Genomic DNA, 21,830 nt, shown 5'->3' with positions numbered 1-21,830 from the left:
TTTGTCAACAATTTTTGGTGTGACTCAACTGTTTACGGTTCAGTGGGTTTGAGGCTGAAGCATAGGTATGTATACCACTGATAGTAAAGTCATGTGATGGCAGTGTTTGTCCCTTAGGCTTGAAATAAAGCTTAATTGAAAAATTGTCCTCATTTACCTGCAGTTGCACCGTCTTGATAAATAATGCTGATTGTGGTTTGGTATGGGCTGGGATGCGGTCAGTGCCCCATCTGAAAAATAAGGCTAGTTTTGAGTTTAACTTCTGGGCACCCCCCTGGCCTGTGAATTGCAGTTCGTTCACCTTTAGCTTTAACCCGCTGGTGAAAAGATAAAGCACATCCTTTGGTATGTGTTTTTAGAGTAGGTAAATAGTTAGGTTATCTGAAAACAGATCTTAGCAATACCTGCTGAGCTTCTGAGCAACAATATGTATGGACCTCTAGATTAGCTGTCAAAATTGACTGATTACTACAAGTAATGCCACAAAGATAAGGATCTGTAATCTCTCAAACACAAATCATTGATAGAGATCTTGAGTTGTGCATTGTCATAGCACGTATCGCTGCTACGGTGCGATTCCAGGTGTAGCTGTGCTGCATGGACTCTTGAATGTGAAAGTGGGAACTGTGGAGAAAAGCAGTGTGGTACATTTGTCATCCAAAAAAAATAATTGCTGATTTGAAAGCAGGTTCAATTTTGGCCAACGTTGAAGCAGTCCTTTCGGTAGCATTGTTTAGTGGGTTTGGTGGTGGGCTTTTTTAGCCTGCAGGTTCTCTCTGAAGCTTGCCATATTTTGGTTGGTATCAAAGAGTTGATTGCCACAGGGAAGGAATGCGTGATCCCATATCTTGATGGAACAGAGCTGTGCAAAACCAATCTTGGGAGGGAAGACTGAGTTCAGATGACTTTGTGCTCCTCTGAGATTTGACTGTGTGCTGGGCTGCTTGTTTCTGTCCAAATTTCCTTATTATTTGAGAAGACTGAGGAGGTGTTTCGCTTGTCTGTTTGAAGTGTGGGCACTAGCAGCTTTACAAGGGTGCTACAGAGCTGTCCTGACCCTTTCTGTGACTGGCACTGGGGCGTGCTGAGCACGCAGTAACTTGGAGCAGGAGACTGCTCTGCCTGAAAACTAAACCACGAGAAAAGTCTCTCTGCCATCTAGCCCTAACGCAGGGAATTGATCAAAAAGGGTATCACTATCTGCTCTAACTGCTGATCAAACAGCAGCCTGGCATCTTCTCTGCGCACCATGGGCCTTGCGAAGTTCCACGGGGCTGTGCCTTGCCCCAGGAGCAACGTGTGGGGCACGTCTTCCAAGGTACCAGGCTCATGCTGGCGTGGCGACTGCGGGACGGGCTGCACTCACAGCGTCGTAAAATAATCCAGGACCAGATTAATGGCTGCTGAAATCCTAATACTTATCTTTCTGGTTCAAGGTACTCATAAAACGAGAGAAAAAATGGTAGAACATAAATCCTGTAGACATTGTTTTGCTTACTGTGATTAAATTTATCAGACTCTGGTGACATATTGTGAACCTAAATGCTTTAAGAAAATATAAGCGCTTCTGCAGCCTTAGCAAGGTTTTCAACATTGAATTCCCAAAGTACTATTTAGTTGATATGACAACTCCAGTATTCACAGTGATACTTTACATTGCAGGTGCAAAGTGTTTTTCTTCTAGTAGCTGCATTAAATGCAGTTAGTGGTATAAAAAAAGATGTTAGTGGCATAAGCATTTTAAAACTGTATAGGTATAATGCTTTTTGTCTCAGCACCACCTTGTTTTTTTAGAAATCAATGCCAGGAATGTTCATGAAAAATAAATAAAATACAAATCCAGTACAGTTTAATTATTAAGACTAAAGGTACCAGCAGATGTGCTCCCCATTCAAGAAAATGTATTCTTGGCTGTGTTACTGTAAGCTATGGCGGTCCTAGGGTGGTGGACTTAGTGAATCATAAATATATTCAAAGACACCAAAAGTTTGGTATTCACTTAGGCCTCATCTCTTGATACTCTAATAGTACTTGCCAAGTCCCTTATCGTTGTGCCAAGCGTCCTCTGAAAAGGCCTAATGAGAACAGAAATTAGTTCCTCACCCTTAACACAAATGCTTTCCTCATCTCTTCCCTCATCTGTCCCTGAGACGCTCATATTTCTCATTTTCCTGACTCTCATTTAGCCTTTGGTTTTAATCTTGGAGGAAAGAATTGCATCACGTATTGATGTGGCAGTAGGTGCCAAGCTTTACTGAACTAGCAGTGATTTGTTATTTAGTGAGTACGTACAGAGGCACAAGAAATCCCCCAATCAAACCAAGGAGTTGGTGGTGCGTTACTGTAAGCTAGGGCAGCTTTAAAGGAAGGGTGGAAGGTATTTCATTTCCTTATTTTTGTAATAGCCCTTTCTGTTAGTAGCTTTTCTTGTTACCTTCGAACTCTCATTTCCTCTATTAACAAATTCCCTATTTTGGCATCATTTGTATTTGTTTTGTCTGTGTGCTGGGTACCATATCTGAATGTGCAGCGATGCTGCTTTAGCACCTACCCGCCGTGAGCACTCCACTTATTTTCAAGCCATTTTTTTTTCTCCATCCAAGAAGGACTCTGGTCTTTCCTCTTCCTATCGCTCTTGCTGATATGCTGAATCTGGGCATCTGGTGTCTTTTCAGGCTTCAGAAGTAATTATTTTCACTGGGAAGAGGTATAAGGAGGGATCTGTATGGCACTGTGTATGAGTTTCATTCACAGCTTTCATAGTTTGGCCCGAGCTCCCAGTGAGCGAGTAAATTGCTGTTTGTAGTGCTTTTTATTTACTGATGGTCACTTTTATTACTTTAACAGAGAGGGCTTTCAAAAGCACAGCATGCCATCCAGAATAAACTGCCTGTCAGGTAGAATAGTTACAAATACTTTTCAAAGGAATTTTAAGGCTAAGTAAGCACGACCGCTGGCTGCTTGGTGTTGGTGCAAGCACACCGCCGGAGCCGTCAAGCAGCGTGCCTCGCAATCAGCAAAACTCCTTTTTAGATATTATGCTGGTTTAAACCATCTAGGGATTTGCCACGCAGAAGGTAATGCAAAATGGATTTGCTAGATTGAAATAAATCTTTGTTGTTATCTAAGATAATGCTGCCTGTTGAAATATCTTTATTGAGTTTTTACTGGTTTGAATTTGAAAATCTTTTTTATGCTGTCTGATCAGTTTTTTCATTTATTTGTACTGTAAAAATATTTTCTTATCTTTGCATCCCTAGAACGTATTTTTCTTGTTCTGCAAGTTAGCAGTCGAAGCTTTAGCTCTAAACCGTTTGAAATGAGTATTTACTACAGAAATTTCATGTGACAGCTTAATTAACTGTGGATTCTTGACCTTTAAAGTGCTGGAGTTAGAAACATTTAATAACCAGCCATTGGATATAAAGTAATACGCTTGTTGTTTTACTAGCTTGCATGCATGGCAGTTTGAAGCAAAGTCCAAGGGTCACCAAAATCATGAAGTAAACTCAAGCGAGTCATTCTGAACTATGTATTTCAAAGCATTGTACGAATGTGTCACGCAGTATGTATGTACGAGTGAGGGCTACCAGGTTACATACAAGGTATTTTTATGCAAGGTGCAGATTACGATTTCTCTAAAAGCTTCTGTGATCTGGATCCTACGAGGTGGGAGTGTAATTCAGTGCAATTACTGTGCTGCCTGTTCTTAAACAAGGAAGCGTGTGCATACACATCCAAAGTATCGACCCATATGGACTTGTTGAGAGCGGCGAAACCCTGAGCAGAAGACTACTATCTCGGCAAGTCCCCTCTATCAGCTTAAAGGAGGCCACCGATGCCCTTGACAGAAGGGAGGATCGCTGAAGCTGACCACCCGGCGCTGGCGTTGGCTGAGTGGGTACCAAGGGTTTTGAGGGTGTAGCTGTGTGTGGGAAGGACCAGGGAGCCCTGTGGGTGGAGGTGGTGGGCAGGGATTACTGTTGGAGATGAAGTACTGGTAGGATTGAGACTGCAGAGAGCAAGTATGGACACCGTCAGTGGAAACGGTAACGAAACGTCAGGTTGGTCCCTCTGCTGAGCTAAGGGGGTTGCGTGGGTATCTAACCCTACTGCAGACCAGGGAGTCATGCCGTATGCCTGGCATAAGCTCCCGTGCGGGAGGGGGGGTGGTGGTCTGTTTGCCCCAGTGTTTGTGGGGCTGATTCCCGTTGTGTCTGGGTCGCAGGTACCTTCTGCAGGTGCCCAGGCTGGCTGCTGCAGCCGTTCTCTCAGCTGCCAGAGCCCAGAGCTGTCACAGCAGTGAGCGCCAGGAAGACAATCCCTAAGCTGATGTGATAGTTTTGCAAGGTTATTTATGCCAGATCGGTTACGTGGGGCTTCAGGTTCTGCCAATAAGTTGCCGTGGCTGGAGTTTCCAGTCCTGCAGTAAGAGAAGCTTCAGAAAGCCAGATTATGATCTTCACCCCCGGTGCGCAAGACCTTCGTCTGCAGGCATTCCTGCCGATTTCAGTGAAGCTGTGTTGCAAGGGGCTGTCGGAGATGAGCAAAGGGAGAGGAATCTGGCTCCCAAGATCCGTGCAGGACATTCCTACACCCCTTCGGATGCTTCTGGCGGGTGTGATCGCGTGCTCTGTTCCCATGGCGGGTGTACCCCTGGGACTGGTTTGTTGTTTAGGTTCTTGGGAGAAGTGCGGAGAGCTTTTGCTCCTGAAAATGTGAGAGCTTCACCTAGAGAGGGCAAATACTTGCCAGTTGTTTGTCATATTTGCTCACATGCGTCGGCCCGTAAATTCTATTTTCAGAGCGCAAACTAAACACACCAGGAGGGAGTGGGAAATCATGTAAACAGCTGTCCTGAGGGTACAGTGCCATGCTTGTGTTCTGTGGCAGGGAACTGCCTGCGCCACCGTAACTCTTGCATTCCCTATGGCTTGTGTGCGTTTAAGTACTGCGGCCCTGGAGCATCGTCCAGCAGCCCTGGGAGAGTCCTTGCTGGAAAGCGGTGGCTTGCTTTTCCTTCTCCTTGAGCCTCCCGACCACCCTCAGGGTAGTCAAGTCCTGCATGGAGTCCCCAGTCCTGTTCCTGAGCTCAGTCACCCTATTTCCAGTGGAGATTTGAGCTTCTCCATTCCTTTCTTGTCATTTTATCGGGAAGGGTCAGGCTGCGATTGCAATGCGAGGGTGCGTGTGTGGCCAAGCGGGGCCTTATGCCGCCAGATCCAGGGGCTCCTGGAGAAACGAGTGGTGGGGAGCTCCCAGGCGACTTCCCTGCAGTACCTCCAGGCCTCGCACCGGCGTACGGGTGGATTGGTGTGGTGCCTTTCTCCTCTCTCTCCCCTCTGCGTTTTTAAAAATCTGACACAGGTTCAGGCGAGTGAGGTTTCTGCTTCTGCTTGCGTCACTTTCTCCAAGCAGTGACGCACGCGTGTGCTCTTTTTTTTTGCCACATAAGTGGGTGGTTTATATGCTGGGAGGGAATGATTCATAAATTAGCTAGAGCCTGGACCTTTTCTCTATTGCCCTAACGATGTGTGAAGAGGATTTGGTGTCAGCCTTTCTTCCTGGCCTTCAGATGGGCAGGTCATTGAGTAGTCACATTTCACTCTCTGGCTGCCGGTAGTCCAGCCTCGCCCAGGGTAAAATGCTAATCCCATGCATAAAGTGGGGGCAAAATACTGCTTTTGGCAGAATTCTGTCGCTTACTGCAATTTTTGGAGGCTTTTGCAACCAGGAGGAGTAAGCACAGAATGACCATCTTTGACACGGGTGTCCCTGGGAGGGACAGCAAGCAAGATGGCTGCTGGGGGGAAGCTGCGTGGGGTAAGCGGCATGGGGGTGTTTGGGGCCTCCATCTGCTTGCGGTGGGCTGGCTACGGTAACAACCCAGCCGCAAGGGTGTGCTGAGCGAGGGAAGAAGGGGAGGAAAAATTGAGGTGAAGGAAGCCACAAGGGGAAGTGCTTAACAAGCAAATTGTTTGTTTATTTAAAATGATAATGGGTGAGCAAGAAAGTCTTTTGAAAGCAACCAGGCAGGCTGATTCCTGCCCTTGTTTTCTGATGTGAAAGCTCTGGTGCGGCGTGTAATGAACACCGGTGTCTCTCTGCGGAGAAAGCAAGCACGACGGTCAGAGGCAGTGTTGAAGGAAAGCATCTGCGGCACAGAGGAAAAAAAAACAAAACCATTCTCTGCTCATAGCATTAGTTATTAGAAACCTTGAGTAACCCGTGGTTAATGAAACCAGCTTGTCTCATTAGCCACACTTCAAAATTATATTTACAGAGGTTAACAAAACTAAATATTTTTATTTGTGGCCGGAGTGGCGTCATGAGAGACCCTGTCTTATACAACCCGTTTTTACTGCACAAATTGCGACATGGCTTTGGCCTTGGTTCCCAAAGTTTTGCATTTAAACGAGGAGGGATGGGATCTTGTTTTGGCCAAGTTGCTTCTAATGTGAAAGTTGTGGGCTCTAGATTTAGAGCAGAGCTCGAGCATTTATGGTTCAAGTTAAATTTTCCAAGTTGCAATTGGAAATTCTTGCAAATATTGTTGCATAGTTTTTGTTCTGTTTGGTTTTGTTTTGGTTCTACTCTTTTATTTTGTTGGTAGAATTAGAAACTGAGAAGATTTTTTTTTTTTTCCCCAGTATAGCATCTTTATAGGTACAGCGTAGACACTTTTTTCTTTAGAGAGCAAGACGTATCTCTGAAAGAAGCATTGGTGTAGGTAGTTCACATGGCGCTCCTGTTCCCAACACCTGCCCTGGGAGGACACAGGGCATTTTCTGTTGTACCTTCTCGGACAGCTATACAAAAGGACTTTTTTTTTACGTGGATGTAGTATGACTCTTACTTGGCAAGGATAAAAGTAAGGAGTTAGTGTCACCTTGTGAATACCTGATCCTTTAGATTCAAACTTGGGTGGGTCAGTGTTCGCTCCAGTGATGCCCCTGAAGTTGGATCCTGCTGTTATGTACTGAAATGTGTGTAGGTCTCATCCTGTGCATATCTCCTGTAACAGATGCCGTATTAGAAAATATTCACCTCAAGCAAAATAATTGTGAAAGAAGTTTGCTGAGGGCTGATCATGGATCTTGAGAAGATACCGGAAGCATTTATGAGGTCACTAGCACCTATCTGATCCCTAAGCTTATTGCAGCACGAGGGCCCTACTGATGTGTTGTGAGCACATTTCTGCTTCAGATGATGATGTTGAATGCTCAGCCTTGCCTGGGCCCCAGCAAACACCCTACTGTAACTTTACTCTTAGCATTTAACACGCAACCTGGCTTTTTTTCCTTCTTTCTAATTTACGAAGCCACCTGAGTTTATAGGCTCATTATTTTATACTGATGTTGGAAAAAGTAGGTTATAAGATGCTTCATTTTTAGGTGGCCTTGCAAATGGAGAGCTGCCATTGGTGATTCTAGAAATGAATGTGCAGCCACAACAGCAAAAACGACGGAGCTGATCTTCTCCACACCGTTGTGTGCATCCAAGCTGCGCCTTTTGCGCTGGTGCAGAATTACAGGCATCTGCCTGGAAAGAAATATATTCTGTGTTGGTGTGACTAAGGTGTAAAACCTGAACTTGTGCAAGGGAAGGAAACTTATAGTATCAGCAGAGGTACATGGGGTTGAGATAGGTGATGGTTTTGAATGGATTCAGGTTCTTCATGTTCTGAAATAAGATTTGGACTTTATAAAAGAACCTTAGAGTCGGTGAAGAATCTTAGAGTCTTAAACCGTCCTGTCCCAGATCCATTATACATATAGCCCTTGTGTTTCTCGCATGTTAAATTTAGTTTTATGTCCCTCGGTGGCTTAATTTTGCATACTTGCTTCATAAAATGCTTTCCCCTTCGTTATTTCCTGCTCTTCTGTTCTCTGCAGAGTTTGAGGGAGGCTGGTTCTATCGGTCATGTTATTTTGCACAAGAAGGAATCTATTTTCATAGACAATGGAGAGATGGTGATTTAATTAGAATAGCTTCTACAAAGGAGGGGTTTCTTGCAAACAACAGTATTTTCTTACCCGTTTTGTATCCTTCATGGTCAAGGAAATGTGGTTTTCCAGAGTAGTGTTGGATTAAGAGCTGAGACAGTTGTATATACAAACACAGTTTGATACCCTATTATTACTTTTATTTTAATGAGGGGTACAGCTATTGAAACTCTATGAAACATCTGTGACACAGCCATGTGCACTGTAATTCTTCCAGCTTTAAAATGGATTGTCGCCTCATCCCAGAGTATTTTTCAAGTAAATTAATTTAGATTGATCAAACAAAATTTTTATTTTTAACATTTCCTGAATCCCAGGAATAATAGTTTACTGTTTCATTTCAAATCTCTTGCCTGGTGCAGATCTTGATCCTGTTACACTTAACAGGGATTCAGGGTGTCCAAAGGCTGACTTGTGTAGAATTGGAGCCCTTTCCAGATGTGGTAGTCTTCTCCTAATTCTGATTTTAAAAGGAGCAAATAGATATTAAAGTCTGATCAGTTCATTTAAACCAGTTGACAGAATGGATTCATTGCTGACAAGATTTATTCTTATAAATGCCTCTCTCAATCCATGAATTGCACTTGAACAAATGCTTTTTCCTTTTTCTCCTTTGCCTACCAGGAGCAGTTCCGAACGGAGGAAGGAGAAATCAAGAGATGCAGCAAGATGCAGAAGAAGTAAAGAGACTGAAGTTTTCTATGAACTGGCACATGAGCTGCCCCTGCCCCACAACATCAGTTCCCACCTGGACAAAGCATCCATAATGCGCCTGGCAATCAGTTTCCTACGCACTCACAAGCTTCTGTCTTCAGGTAAGATCTGGCTAAAAGAAGTTGTCAATGCTACTTGATGGCAGCTTGGTAAGATTGTGCATATTCTTCACTGAGTTGGGTCCTAAAGTGAGAACAGGACACAACTGCTTGTGTTGTGAAAATACAAGCAGATTTACAGATAGGTTGGTGGGGGGTTTTTTCATAAGAATTACGCATATTTTAATTGCGTTAGAAAAATCTGAGCGGTATTAGTCATTCAAGGTCTTTATTACCAATACAACAACTGTTGCAGCTTTGCCTCTCTGAAAAAAAAACTCTTGAATGTGGTTTATTAAGCTCAGTTACAAGATTTTAAACTTTTCAGAGTTTAGTCAGAATTCAAACATACATCTTAAGTTTCCATGCCGAAACAAGTAAATTTTGATTTGGTGTGGCAAGCATGTTTGTGCCAGTGCATTGAAAAGGCAGCTGGGAAGTTCTGCAGGTCCAGTACTTCATTTGAAAGGACTAACTGTGCATTACACCAGAAATTAGTAGTAGGTAGGTTGTTTATGATGAAGTAGACTAAGATAGCTAAAGCAAACAGCTTTTAAATACTCACCATGAATGGATTCTGTGTAATCAGAGTCTTGCTCGTGTTGGACTAGTAGGAAATGTGAACCAGCATAATTTTCATAGCCTGTGAAAACTGATAAAATTAACAATATTCTTATTTTGCACCTAAATTTGAATAATCACTTAGATGGAAATCTGTGGTTTGAGCAGCCTGTAAGATCAATGAAAACAACTGATCTTTCTGGGGCAGCTTTTACACAGTGACCTATAAGTGTCGAGAATACGTTAGCAAAACAATGCCTGCATTGTTTGTGAAAGGTAACCCCAAAATTTCATCTTTTCCTTCATTAATGGCAAAACTCCCAATAAGGTCATGATTGCATTTCCTCTCTTTAGAAAAGTTGAGTCATACCATAACAATTACTTTAATAAATGTTATTAGGAAGTATCTCATTTTGTGAAAGAGCATGCTGTTGGTTTGTTGTTGGTTAGTCTGAAAGATAGGACAAATTCAATTCTGCTTCTGAGAGCTCTGTAGTTTTTGTAGCTTTTTTTGGTTCTGCTGGTACTATTGTGGGTATTTTCACCTTAGCTTCTAGAATCTGATTTTAACGTTTACTTCTGTGAAAATAAAAGTTTATTTGCTCTGAATGCTGTTTGGAAATCATCTCTGATTTTATCATGTAATTAATACTTGAAGAAGTTGCGTAAATAGGTGAATGTTCTTAAACATGCCGTGTACCAAGCCAATTTGTTAGTAACTTTCTCATAAAAACTCAGCTTCAGCTTTTCAAATATTTATATGGCATGAAGTAGAGACTGGCACAGCATAGGAAAAGCAAACTTTTGAAGGACTTCAACAGAGAATATAAGTAATGCGTGTGACTGTGAAACTTGACATGAAATAGTTTGATGCTGTCATCATCAGAAAAGATATTTGCTCACCTGGAAACTGCTTAGTTTAAAGTGAACTTTTTTGAATAAATTTCTTGGTGAAAAAAAATGTGAGGAAAAAATCTACAGATAAAACATTTGGTTTAGTGCTTCTGTAGTGTTACATGACCTTAGGGTCATGTAATTTGATAGTGATGACAACTCAGTAGGTACATATAATATTCATACATACACATACATATATGATTTTTCTGTGGCAGTGTTAGAAAAACAGTGTGATTCCTGTAGTTGATTTACATTCTTTCGAAGCACCACCAGGACCCAGCAGTTAGAAAGGAATCTGGAAATGAAACGTTAGAGTAGTGACAGGCTGTCATTTAATATTTCGGGCTTTCTCTACGTTAGTTATTTGTGTAACCTTAAATCTGATGCGCTTCCCCAGTCTAAATATTGACTTAGAGTAAGTCCTCTCATTAAAATTGGTGTGTTAGTCAAGTGCAGATTTGTCCATTGCTGCATCTGTAGATGCTGGAGATGTAGATAAAGGCTTCAAAATCTTTAGTGCTTCTATTCTGAGGAATTGAACTTAAAGGGACTGCTTTTCTGGAAGAGCTGGGTATTATTTTCTGACAATGAGAATACACTGAAATGAAAGAACTCAAGCCAGAAAACCACTGTTTGCTTGTAAAGACGAGTAGCCTCATCTGCTACTTAAATTCTTCTGAGTATAGCTAACATTTAAAGTAGCCAAGCTAAACGAGAAGGCTGAATATTTGAAAGATAAAATTTATCAGGCATAAAGTGGCACCAGAGAGAGAACTTTCATTATGGTGATCAGAATACTGACTTCAGAGTATTATCTCTTCCTCCTGCAATTGCCCAACAGTTTATGCTTGCTGAGGCTCCTGAGATTCACAGGTGTAGAGTACTGCTCTGGCCAAAGTAAATCTCTATCAGGTTGACAACTGTTCCTTGCTCTCGGGAGACAAGGCTGTGAAATTGAATATAGGCATTTCTGGCAGGTGAGCTTTGTTGAAAAAATACTGCCTCTGAGGACTCATTAACACCATTGCTGTACAATAGCTGCATAACACAGCTAATATTTGATGGGTGCTGTTTTTCCGATCTGTTCCTGTAAAAGCAGAATTTAAGTCTTTGATGGAGGGCTTCTGCATATTGGCAGTCTTTATAAGGACACCGGCTTCACTAGAAGGCTGTTTGATTTAATTCAAAGCGATAGGTTTTCAGTACAGCTTTTGGCTCTCAGATGAGGAAGTTTGCTGCTCATCACGTTTCGATGAGAGTGTGGAGCAAATGGACGCTGGGCTTGTGTGACGCCTGTCCACGCTCCGTTCTCACTTTTGCTCTAAACCCTTTCTGAGCCCAAAGCAAAGCTGCCCCTGTGCCACATGCACGTTTAGCAGACTGGAATTTGGCTGTTACTTCTGCGTTGCATTTGAGGAGCCTGATGCGACTGATGGGGGTATACTGTGTCGTCTCCGACAGTTGAACTGGGAAATGAGGAGGTGGGGAACTGCAGCGTGCATGAGAAGCAAACGCCTGCCCCAGCCCACAGACCCCCCCTTTGCTTTATGTTGTCTTTGTGGAAATAGTTTTGATTATTTGGGCTAGACACTTAGTGTAAACTGGAGTTAAGTGGGAGTATTTGTTCTGTCATTAATTAGGACTTTAAAATAACATTTACTGCATTTATGTATATATACAATGTCACTAAAATAAGCTTGCAATTCAACTTGAAAAATGCTTCAAAAGGTAGTAAAAAGTACCGCTTGATTAGCATTTTTGTTATTTATTATTTATTCTATCAAAATCCACTGGTACACCAGATTTTATTTTATATTACTGTTTGTGGGCACGATTCTCGAATGCGAACGTATTTCTTCGTTCGATGGCAGTTTTGCTGGGAGCGGAGAGAGCAAGGGCCTTCCCAGGACCGCATCCTCGGCTTTCTGCAAGCTGATGCTCCAAAAGGGATTTCAGAGATGGCTGTAGGCAACTTGCCAGCCTCAGTCCGCTGGCCTTGAGTGTCTCATGCCCCTTCCTATTATTCCCTGACACGGAATAGGGCTTTTCACTCGTGTAACTCAGGCTGTTTTACTAGCTGTTCCTGCATAATGATTGTTTATCTGTTGGGAAGCCAAGACCTAGGGAAATCTATGCCCACATTCTTCCAGCAGGTGAATGGCAGAGCCCACGAATCTGAGCCCCCATTGAGAGCTCTCCCCGTACGTGCCTCCGAAAATCCCGGCTTCTGGATTGCAGGGTGCACGTCTCCTCCAGGCATTGCAGGGCCCGAGCTTGGCCCTTGTATCCTATCATAATAGGAAATAGCTGGTTGTATATCTCAGAGTTCAAAAGGGTAAAAAATACCAGGTTTTGCTTTATAAAAGTTGCTGCTTTACTTAGTAACACGTTTCCCTTTGATTTTCACAGTAGGCAATTCTGTGTGGGAATGTTGGAAAGGAAGCCTTTAACATTTAGAAATGCAGGCTGTTCGTCTGACGGCCTGATTGAGATTAGTATCACAGGAAGCAAACTGAAACAATAGCTTTATAATACTGTTTCCATGTTGTGCACAGAACAGTACACGGTATAATTGGAATGCTAAGTAGAAATATCATTTAATTATGATAATCTTAAATATCTTTCAAGATGTCTCCTAATTCTGTTGGCATAATACATTTTTGCCATCGTCACATTCAAATGTTTGGGGATAAATTTAGAACTGATCTTTGTTCAATTCAAGTAAAGGTTTTGATCCCATGAAGTTGCTGCTGAAAATAGACTGTTTGATGCTTATCGGTAGTGAACCTTTTGGATTTGGGATCTTATGTCCTTTAGTACAGCCAGAAAAATGGATAGCAGTACTTCTCCCCTATTATTCTTTAATATCGCTAGTAAATTAGCCTAATGCTTTTGGGGGATTAATAGATGGCAAAAGAGAAATAACTGCCTTTTGCTAAAGAACGGCTGTCTTGGTTAACAGCTAACATTGTGATAGTTGCTAAGGCTGCCTCGGTCTCTTTTTGTCTGAATGTGAGGAAGAGAATCCACTTTAGGAAGCCTGTATAGGCAGTAGCTTGCGGTGCCAATAATTTTAAGTTATTACAGGATAATAGGCATTACAGGAACCAGAACCAGAACTCTTTGGTACCAGTGAGTTTCTGGGTGCCAGGACTACAGACTTTTTAGTCAGGCTAATCAGGCAAACACAATTTTATCAGCTTTCTTTAATCCCATCCCAATTGCGTGGTCACCTGGGTGTCTGTTCTGTGCAGAGGTCCAGCAAAGGAAACTGGATGGGAGTTGCTCCTGGGCAGGCAGACAGCAGCAGAAATGGGGAGGGAACAGGGAAGCAGACGGGAAGTTGTTTGGGAGAAGGGAGGCCACGAGGAAGCCAGTGTGAAGTTGTTTCAAGGGAGGGAGACAACAGAGCCGGAAAACCAGCAGGGAGCAGAAGGGAAAAAATAGCTTTTCTCTGGGCTTTCAGGGGAGAGGACAAACTGTGGGGAGAAGTGATGTGGGCATTGTTTTTGAATGTCTGGACAAGCTGCATCTAATCTCAGACCATTGTGGCATAAAACAGTGCTTTAAAAATAGCATGTCTACTTGTTTGCTTTTATTAAATTGGAAAAATAGTTTTGTGCCAACCGTGCTGCTAGGAATGAGAGTGGAGCCGGGTGCTGAGTGCTTCAGCTGCCTGAAGTGACGTCCCTTTTCTGGGAAGATGCACCAGGAGGTCCCATGGGGCTCGGGAAGCCTGGTCTGATGGGGTGCTGTGTCTCGCCATTCAACGCCGCTGGCTGCATATAGCTTCCTGGGAGCAGCATCTGAACAATTTGGCTAGATACAAACTCTGCAATCAAAACACCACCAATATAAGTGGTTTTCTTTATCAAAGTTGCTTGTGCACTTGGAGATAAGAGCCCTTCAGGAAGCTTCAAGTTTAAGAGTAGCTTTTTTCTTGATGTATCTAAATTGAAAGCTTTTATTGAACACATTGAAAATATCCCCTTGAACAGGATGTACTGCCCTGTCACGATGAAAAAAACAAAAAGGAAAAAAAAAATCCGTCATTTTCCTTTGATGCAAAACAAGAAACCAGGAATCAGACAAGCCTGTCTCAAAGCTGCTCTCTCTGATGCAGGATGGAGCTGCTGTTAGATCTTCCCTAACTTCTGCCTACCAGTGTCGGGCGGTTTTTACAACCCTCTTCGGGAGAGACAGCTATAGCCTTGTGTCTGTTATGTGCAATATCCAAGCAACTTTCTGGTACTTGTAGGATCCAGGATTAGAGACAAAGCCATCAAAATTCTATGGAGGTGATGATGTGACCTCCAGTAAAAACCCTTTTTATCACTCTCTACCTCTGAACTGAACAAAAAGGCCCCTTTGAGTCAGATCAAAGGTGTTGAGAGGGAGGAGTATAGGCAGTTTGCTAGGAGATTGTTTATACCTGAGCAGTTATTTCTTGTAAGGAGAGCTTGATTTTTGAGCCTTCAGACTCGTTCCAAGAGGTTGGACTGAAGGAAATGAGCAAGCATCTACGGAAAAAGTGTTCTTAAACTTGGGAACAGTGCACATCCTGGCAGTGGGAATTAATCAAAGCTTGTTTACAAGAGCTATTTTTAGCATAAAAGGTTATCATAAACACTGCAATAAGCATTTGCCATTACAGTTCAAAGTTTCTTGTGGATGAATAAGTTCTACTCTGGTGCTTAGAAAATTTTTCAAAATAGACCTGATTAAAAATATTTATCAAAATTTGATGAAGATTGAGACATGGACTGAAAAGTACTGTATCATAACTTGATACAAACCAAGAAATACTGCCTTGGGGCAATATGAACAGTGGGTGATGACCCATCAAACTGGGACATGGGACACAGTTGCTCTGTTCCTGGTTCTGCTGTAGCTCTGACAGTCGCCCCAGGGAGACCATTGCACTTTTCTGTGGCTCTCTGACGTGTTTCAAGATCTCTCGATCTCAGCTGGACAGGGATTCTCCCTCCTTTGTAGGCTTCCCAGTGCTACAAGAGCACTGTCTTGGCTGGGATCCATAAAGGTAACTATTATATGAACAATAATATTACAGTACTTCATTCTGCTGAATGTGCTGTTAATTTATAGTTAGACTAGCATATTTGCAGTCCAGTCTCCCTGGCATACTGTCATGGTGCCTGAACTGAGATACTCCCATTAGTAGAGATGGAAAAAATTGCAGGAAAAAATAAGAAATGAATCCTTATTTCAAAATTTAGTTAGCAGCTATTTTGAAAAGCAATGCTGACAGCAAAACCTCTACCTAAAATTTGGGGTAAACTGAGTCCATGGTTACCTTTCTTTAAGACCTGGAAAATTCTGGCAAGTCTACGTGGGGTGCCGCTACCTGGAGAAAGTGACCTCAGACCTGCTGGAAAGCAAGTTCTGCCCCACCTCCTCATGCTAACCTCCTAGTTTGGTCCCAGCTTTCTCAAATGTTTTCCATCTGAAGCTGAAATTTCTTATGCGAAAGAGAAAGACGTTAGGGATTTCTGGGAGCGGCTTGCAGTAGCAATGGCTTTATTTGTTTTCTTTCTGCAAAATAGATTCTTTCTAAAGCAAAACGGAGTTTTGCTAGTGGCAGTAACTGAATTGCTTCTGATGTATCGGTCTCCTAATGTGTGTATATCCTCTGTGTATTAGTAGCTGGTGATTTTCACAGGAGAAAGGGAATAAGCTGTAATGCTGTAACCACAGCCATATGAGGGACTTATTTGTTATTTATATTACTATAATTATAGTAAGTTACCTGATACAGGGAATACTAGGGCCGCCACAGTGATGCCCGGCATGTCTTTGCTGCGGACTAAGGATCTTCGGGTAGTTAATATGCCTCAGGGGTTTAGCCCAGATGATGCCTTCTGGGACTGTGTGTTTGCAACCACCACAAAGAACCTGGACACACCAGAAGACCTGAGCGCCTTTGGTGCATCCCCCAGTGCCTGGGCTTCCCTGGGCAGCTGCTGGGGGATGGTCATGGGGGACAGGCAAGGAATAGACGGGCAGCGGCACAGTGGTCCCTGGAGGTACTTGTCACCTACCTTTATTTGCCTCATAGTGCCTACAGTTTCCTTGATAGAGCTGCTCCGTCTTTGAAACCTGAGCATGCCCTATTAAGTTCTACAAGAATCCTGTGTCTGCTGCGGCCGGGGCTGCTAAGGTGGAAGGAGGGGATGCAGTGGGGTTTATTGATTCACCAGGGAAGCTGGAGGGTGTCTGCAAAACACCTTGGTTGCGCTTTTGGTTTGTGTGACAGGGGGTGAACAGCAGCACAAACTCTCTTCTCTCCATCCTCCCAGCCCACATCACAGATGTCTCCAGCTGGACGAAGGTAATTTTAATAAGAAAAGTTGAACTCTGATCCCACAAACCCCTGTAACTGCGTGCTTTATAGCTGACTATATCTTTAAGTGCTGGGCTCAGCTAGGACGTTAAGGGTTTGAACCTGCAGCCCTGATGTGAGTGATCCTATGTCCTCTGTGTGTGTTTGTATAAGTAATATAATTTATATACATGGAAAAGCAAACTTAATCATCTGATAATACAAGTAAAGTGTTTGTCTTTCACTGTTGGAGGTATTTAAGAATACAAATGCTTTGAATAGCCTTCCTGCCTTTGAATGGTCATGTTTTGTTAATGCAAACTTAATGAGCTGGGGAAAAAAATGGAAAGGAGGGTCTGGGGTTAGAGCTGAAAAGTCAGTTTTTTCTCTGAACCCACACTTGGCTGATTGTCTTGGGCCATAGCCATGATCCCTGCTGAATAAACCATTTGTTTGCTTCCGGAAAAGTAAAAAAAGACCCTTGACATTCTTTACGCAGCAGAAACAAGCTTGGGAGCAGATGGTCACTTACCTTTTTTTTTTTTTTTTCTTCCCTAAATGTCATTATGGTCAAAGTGCATACTATTCAAATATATTATTGTGTATTTTCTGTATTTTAAATGCTAACCCTGAGGTAATTTCCTGAAGTCAGTTGCTTTGTGCTGAGGAGGAACCATCCCCTGCGTGCGTAGTTAGAATTGCGGTGCAGGCACACAAAGTGATAAATCCCCAGCCTGTGCGAGCCATCCCCAGAGAGCATCTTGTCTCCCCTGCTACCAAACGATTCCTCTGAGAAGCAAAGCATGATAAACCAAGTGCTCCCAGTGGCTCTGGGGCCAAGTCCCTTTGTTCCCTTGTTTGCACGATGGGTAGTGGGCTGCTGCCAGGGAGGGATGTTGAGAAGCAGGAGGAGGATGTAGAAGCAGCAACCAGCATCATTTTTGTCACTACTCATCTGTTCCAAACAGCAGCTTAGAGGGCTCTGCGTTTGCTCGCTGTCCATCCTTAGGCACTAGCAGATGCAGTTGCAGGAGGTATATAGATCAAACTCGTCCTTTAACCATAACTCATTTATACTTCAAAGACAAACTGCATTAGTTCGGCTCAGCCTCTTCCCTATCAAAAAAAAAAAAAAAAATCAAACCCAAACCACTTCTAATAATGTTTACAAAGCAATACCCCATTTCTGCTTCTAGATTTCTTCCAAAATGAGTATTTTGACAAGAAACATGAAGGAAATGATGAATGTACTTTTTCAGGGAGGAAAAGAACAAAAATTAAACTCTTCTTATGTGATAACAGTATGTGTACTAGAGAACAAAAACTGTATGTTGATATCACAACATTAAACCAACAAAGAACAACAACTCCAAGAAATTCATTTAAAAGTCTCACTCTTCTTGTGAATAAGGCTGATGCAATTATGACTGGAGCCTCCGGTCAGCAAAATCAGCGGCGGGCCCAGCCTGGAGCACTCCTGTCCCACCAGGAACAGCATTGCTGCAGCTCCTCTCACATCATCCGTGCTGCCTTGGGCTATGGAGCACCTTTGATTAAGATGGGCCTTGCCCATGGCCTTGTATCTTCAGCAGTGTATGGTTGGAGTGGTTATTCTTTTTTCTGACACAATAAGGATGGGGGTTGGTGTTTGAATTCAGAGCCTTACCACTACACATATTTGCAATGACTGATCACAAATGTGCAGGCTGACAGAACTGTAAAGATAAGCTTACCACAGCATGTCTGAGGTACACGGACCAGATGCGATATCTGTAAATAGTTTCTTGAAAAAAATAATCCCAGAAGTTTCACGTAAAACATATCAAGAAATTAATGGGTCAGCTCCTACACAGAAGTTTTTCAATACTAGTCATCTACAAATCATCTCCTGCAGGCAGCTTATTCACAGAGGTGAAACATGCTTAAAAGTGTAGAAGGGAAGGCAACAGTGCTGAGTGGACACTTGGGTGACTGGCATTAGGAGGAGCAGTGTCTCCCCCTCCCTCCTTGGCTGTAGCTGTGCCTGCTTACAGCTGTCGCAGGAGATGATGTGGAACACACATGACGACAGCATCGCAGTGCCATCAATTGTCTCTACAGCACAGCCAAAAAGCAACGGGGAAAACTCATAACCAAAAAAGAAAAAAAAAAAGCTTTAATAAATATTCTAGCATGGCCTTAGATTTCAGCACAACAGTGACATGGCTTTCCCAAAAATGGGATAAGATGCACTGGGTTCATGGATCTGCCTAGGCAAACATATGGGGTGTAAGTGGGGTCTGAGGCTCTTTTCCTTGCAGGACAGGAGAAGCGTAGCTGGGTGGCAAAGCTTGTCAGAGTTTGGTAGAGTGGCGTGTAGGGAGTTCTGATGTCTGCAGATGAAAAAGCAGGTATCAGTGAGATGGATCTGTTTCCCAGGAATACTGAGATTTACGGGATGAAAGAGGGATTCCCCTAAAAGAGCTTTAAGGTAGCAGTTTTCTACTTTTTCTGCTAAAAGGTAGTGTTCAGAATGGAGAGGTCTGTTAGGCACGCTTTGTAGGAACAGTATTTTAACTTCTTAGAAAACCTGACCTGATGGAAAAGCCTTTTGTTAGGAATGCACGAATTTACTTACCTTCTGTAAGATTTCCCCTGTACCTTGTGTCTGTTAGGAGATACAGAGGTTGCATGTGGCCAAAAGAATGTGCATGAAGAAGATGCGGTTCAATGTCTAGGTATCCAGGTGTTATGTACTGAAAACGTGTCTTGCAGAAACACACTAAAGGTGAATACAAGGTCTATTGCATTTGCCAAGAAGTTTAGAAAAATATCTCCTGCCTTTCCTAGTGATAAGGAGATCCCTTTCATACGCTGTTCAGAAGGCCCCACCAGAAGAGGTTTGTGGAAAGGAAGTTCTAACAACAGAAAAATATTTTGTTGCCTTGTAACTAGATGTGCTTGCATTGAAAAAGGCTGAAAAAGAGTGCTGAAGACTTTACATGCTTTTTTTCCCCTTTTTTTCTCAGTATGTGCTGACAACGAGAATGAACTAGAGGCAGACCAGCAGATGGACAACTTGTACCTGAAAGCTTTGGAGGGATTTATTGCCGTGGTGACACAGGATGGAGACATGATCTTTTTGTCAGAGAATGTCAACAAATACATGGGTCTTACCCAGGTAACTTGTTCACTAACACTTTCCTGTCTTTGTAATACAATTCCTAGAAACGAGTCCAATGCCTAAATGCAGAAAAACAGCAGCGTGTTATTGCAAAAAATACTGGAAATAAAACGTCTTTTATTTCTCAGGCAGGTACTCTGCACACCAGACAACAGCGGGTTTTTCCCTCTCCCTTTCTATCAAAGTTGCAGTGTCTTTGGTGACTGCAAACTTGTATTCCTAGATATTACTGTGGCGAGAACGGACATTTTTTTATTCAACTTGTGCCTTAGACTATGGGACAGAGGGGATAGAGCTGCACTTTGGGTCCCCCCTTTTCTGCTTTGTGGATTGAGGGGTTTCTCCTTCTGTGTTGAAAATAACTGGTGGTGTGGACTGTTAACTGCACTGTGCCAATCCAAAGATAGGGAATTGTTCTGGGGAGAAAATGGAAAGTTATGCATAGGGTAAACAAAGAGATGGTCACAATATGTGTCTGTGAGCATCCTGTCAATGCACTTGGTTCTGGTGACTGGTTTCATCTGAATAGGTGGTATTTAAAAACAGATAAATACTATCAGTTGCTTTTATTTGGCTAACTATAGTTCTTCTGCACAGGTGGAATTAACTGGACACAGCATTTTTGACTTCACTCATCCATGTGACCACGAAGAAATTCGGGAGAATCTGAGTCTGAAAAATGGTAGGAATGAAAATACAAAAGTTACTGTTTGTTTTTTAAATAATCAAATGAAATAATTGGGTAGCAGTAGAGATCTGTTAGGAATGGTAAAGGGAATTTTAATTCCTAGACTAATCATTTATTGTTATTCAGTGATTTGCGGATTTGTTTTGTTTTGCCAAATATTGCTTAAATATGATAGCACTAAGAACTGTTTGTTTAGTGTTTTCCTTTCATCAAGTTAAGACAGGCATAATATTTTCACTTGCAATGCTTTGCAAAGATTTATGTGCTACGAGCTAAAACATAGATTTAAATGCATAAAGTCCTATTTAAGTTCCACTTAAAGTTTTAGGTCTGAGCTCTACAAACTGCTCTTCAATGGTCCATGCATCTTTGATGGTCTCTGCAGGTAAATTATCTGAGAATTGGTCTGTTATTTCTATTGAATCCGTCATGCTTATAAGTAGAAGAAATAAAGAAGCAAAACTAAGAAAGCTCATTTGCCGTTGTTCTTACACAGGTCCAGGCTTTGGAAAGAAGAGCAAAGAGATGTCAACTGAACGTGACTTTTTCATGAGGATGAAATGCACCGTTACCAACAGAGGCAGAACCGTTAACCTCAAGTCTGCCACATGGAAGGTACTATATTTGAGCCACAATAAGTGGTTTTGATTTTAAAAGACAATTTGGCATGTAGAGAAAGTACATTTTAAGTTTGCTTCTCATTCAAAAATTATTATTTCAGGTTTTGCACTGCACTGGGCAAGTTAAAGTGTATAACGCTTGCCCTCCTCACACTCTGTGTGGGTACAAAGAGCCTCTTCCCACCTGCCTTATAATAATGTGTGAGCCTATTCAGCATCCTTCGAACATCGATATCCCCCTGGACAGCAAGACCTTCCTGAGTCGCCATAGCATGGACATGAAATTTACCTACTGTGACGACAGGTAAACTCCACTGATTTTTCCTTTCCATAGGAAAGGTGTTTCTATCTTCTGGAACAAAACAAGCAGTCCTTCCAGTGTCCTCCTGTGTGGACCTGGTAGGCAAGGACTAGAAGAAGGTACAGTCTGTTACCAAGACAGCCATCCAGTGGCTCACTGAATCCATCTCAAATCTCAGTTTAGGCAAAATAGTACTCCTGCTGCATTTCCTCCTTCTACTGAGGAGGAATTCAAGTTCACTGTCAGAAGATGAGGCAACTTAGATCCATAAGCATTAGTTTCTTGGCTTTTAACAACTTGAAGAGTACCCAGGATTTCTGTTCTTGTTTTTTAGAGAATGTCTCAAACAACGTGCTTTATGGACCTTAGTCAAGGACTGTCTTACAGTTGGTTTGGCCCAGGATGCTATTACTGGTTAGCTGGAAAATACTGTGCTATCTAT

The 21,830-nt window shown here is 42.5% G+C and overlaps 1 protein-coding gene and 1 long non-coding RNA gene across 20 annotated transcripts in view; one reads left to right on the top strand and one right to left on the bottom strand.

Moving 5' to 3' along the window:
* The window catches only part of LOC142601077 (uncharacterized), a 102,860-nt gene that overhangs the window by 18,079 nt on the left and 62,951 nt on the right, over positions 1 to 21,830 (bottom strand). For 3 of the 18 annotated variants that reach the window (XR_012834659.1, XR_012834657.1, XR_012834671.1), the window contains one exon: positions 20,331 to 20,451. The exons of 5 other annotated variants lie outside the window; for them this stretch is intronic. This is a non-coding gene — a long non-coding RNA (uncharacterized LOC142601077). 10 more of the 18 variants (XR_012834666.1, XR_012834661.1, XR_012834670.1 and 7 more) reach the window with 10 other exon arrangements.
* The window catches only part of EPAS1 (endothelial PAS domain protein 1), a 79,571-nt gene that overhangs the window by 34,172 nt on the left and 23,569 nt on the right, over positions 1 to 21,830 (top strand). For both annotated transcript variants that reach the window (XM_075749066.1, XM_075749067.1), the window contains exons 2-6: positions 8,631 to 8,821; positions 19,625 to 19,776; positions 20,377 to 20,461; positions 20,964 to 21,082; positions 21,189 to 21,391. In XM_075749066.1, coding sequence (XP_075605181.1) covers positions 8,631 to 8,821; positions 19,625 to 19,776; positions 20,377 to 20,461; positions 20,964 to 21,082; positions 21,189 to 21,391 — 750 coding nt within the window. The remainder of the gene's footprint in view (positions 1 to 8,630; positions 8,822 to 19,624; positions 19,777 to 20,376; positions 20,462 to 20,963; positions 21,083 to 21,188; positions 21,392 to 21,830) is intronic.

Source organism: Balearica regulorum, chromosome 3 (assembly GCF_011004875.1).
Source record: "Balearica regulorum gibbericeps isolate bBalReg1 chromosome 3, bBalReg1.pri, whole genome shotgun sequence".
Lineage (NCBI taxonomy): Eukaryota > Metazoa > Chordata > Aves > Gruiformes > Gruidae > Balearica > Balearica regulorum.
Note: the sequence above shows the minus strand (reverse complement) of the source record. Positions and strands in the feature narration are given on the sequence as shown.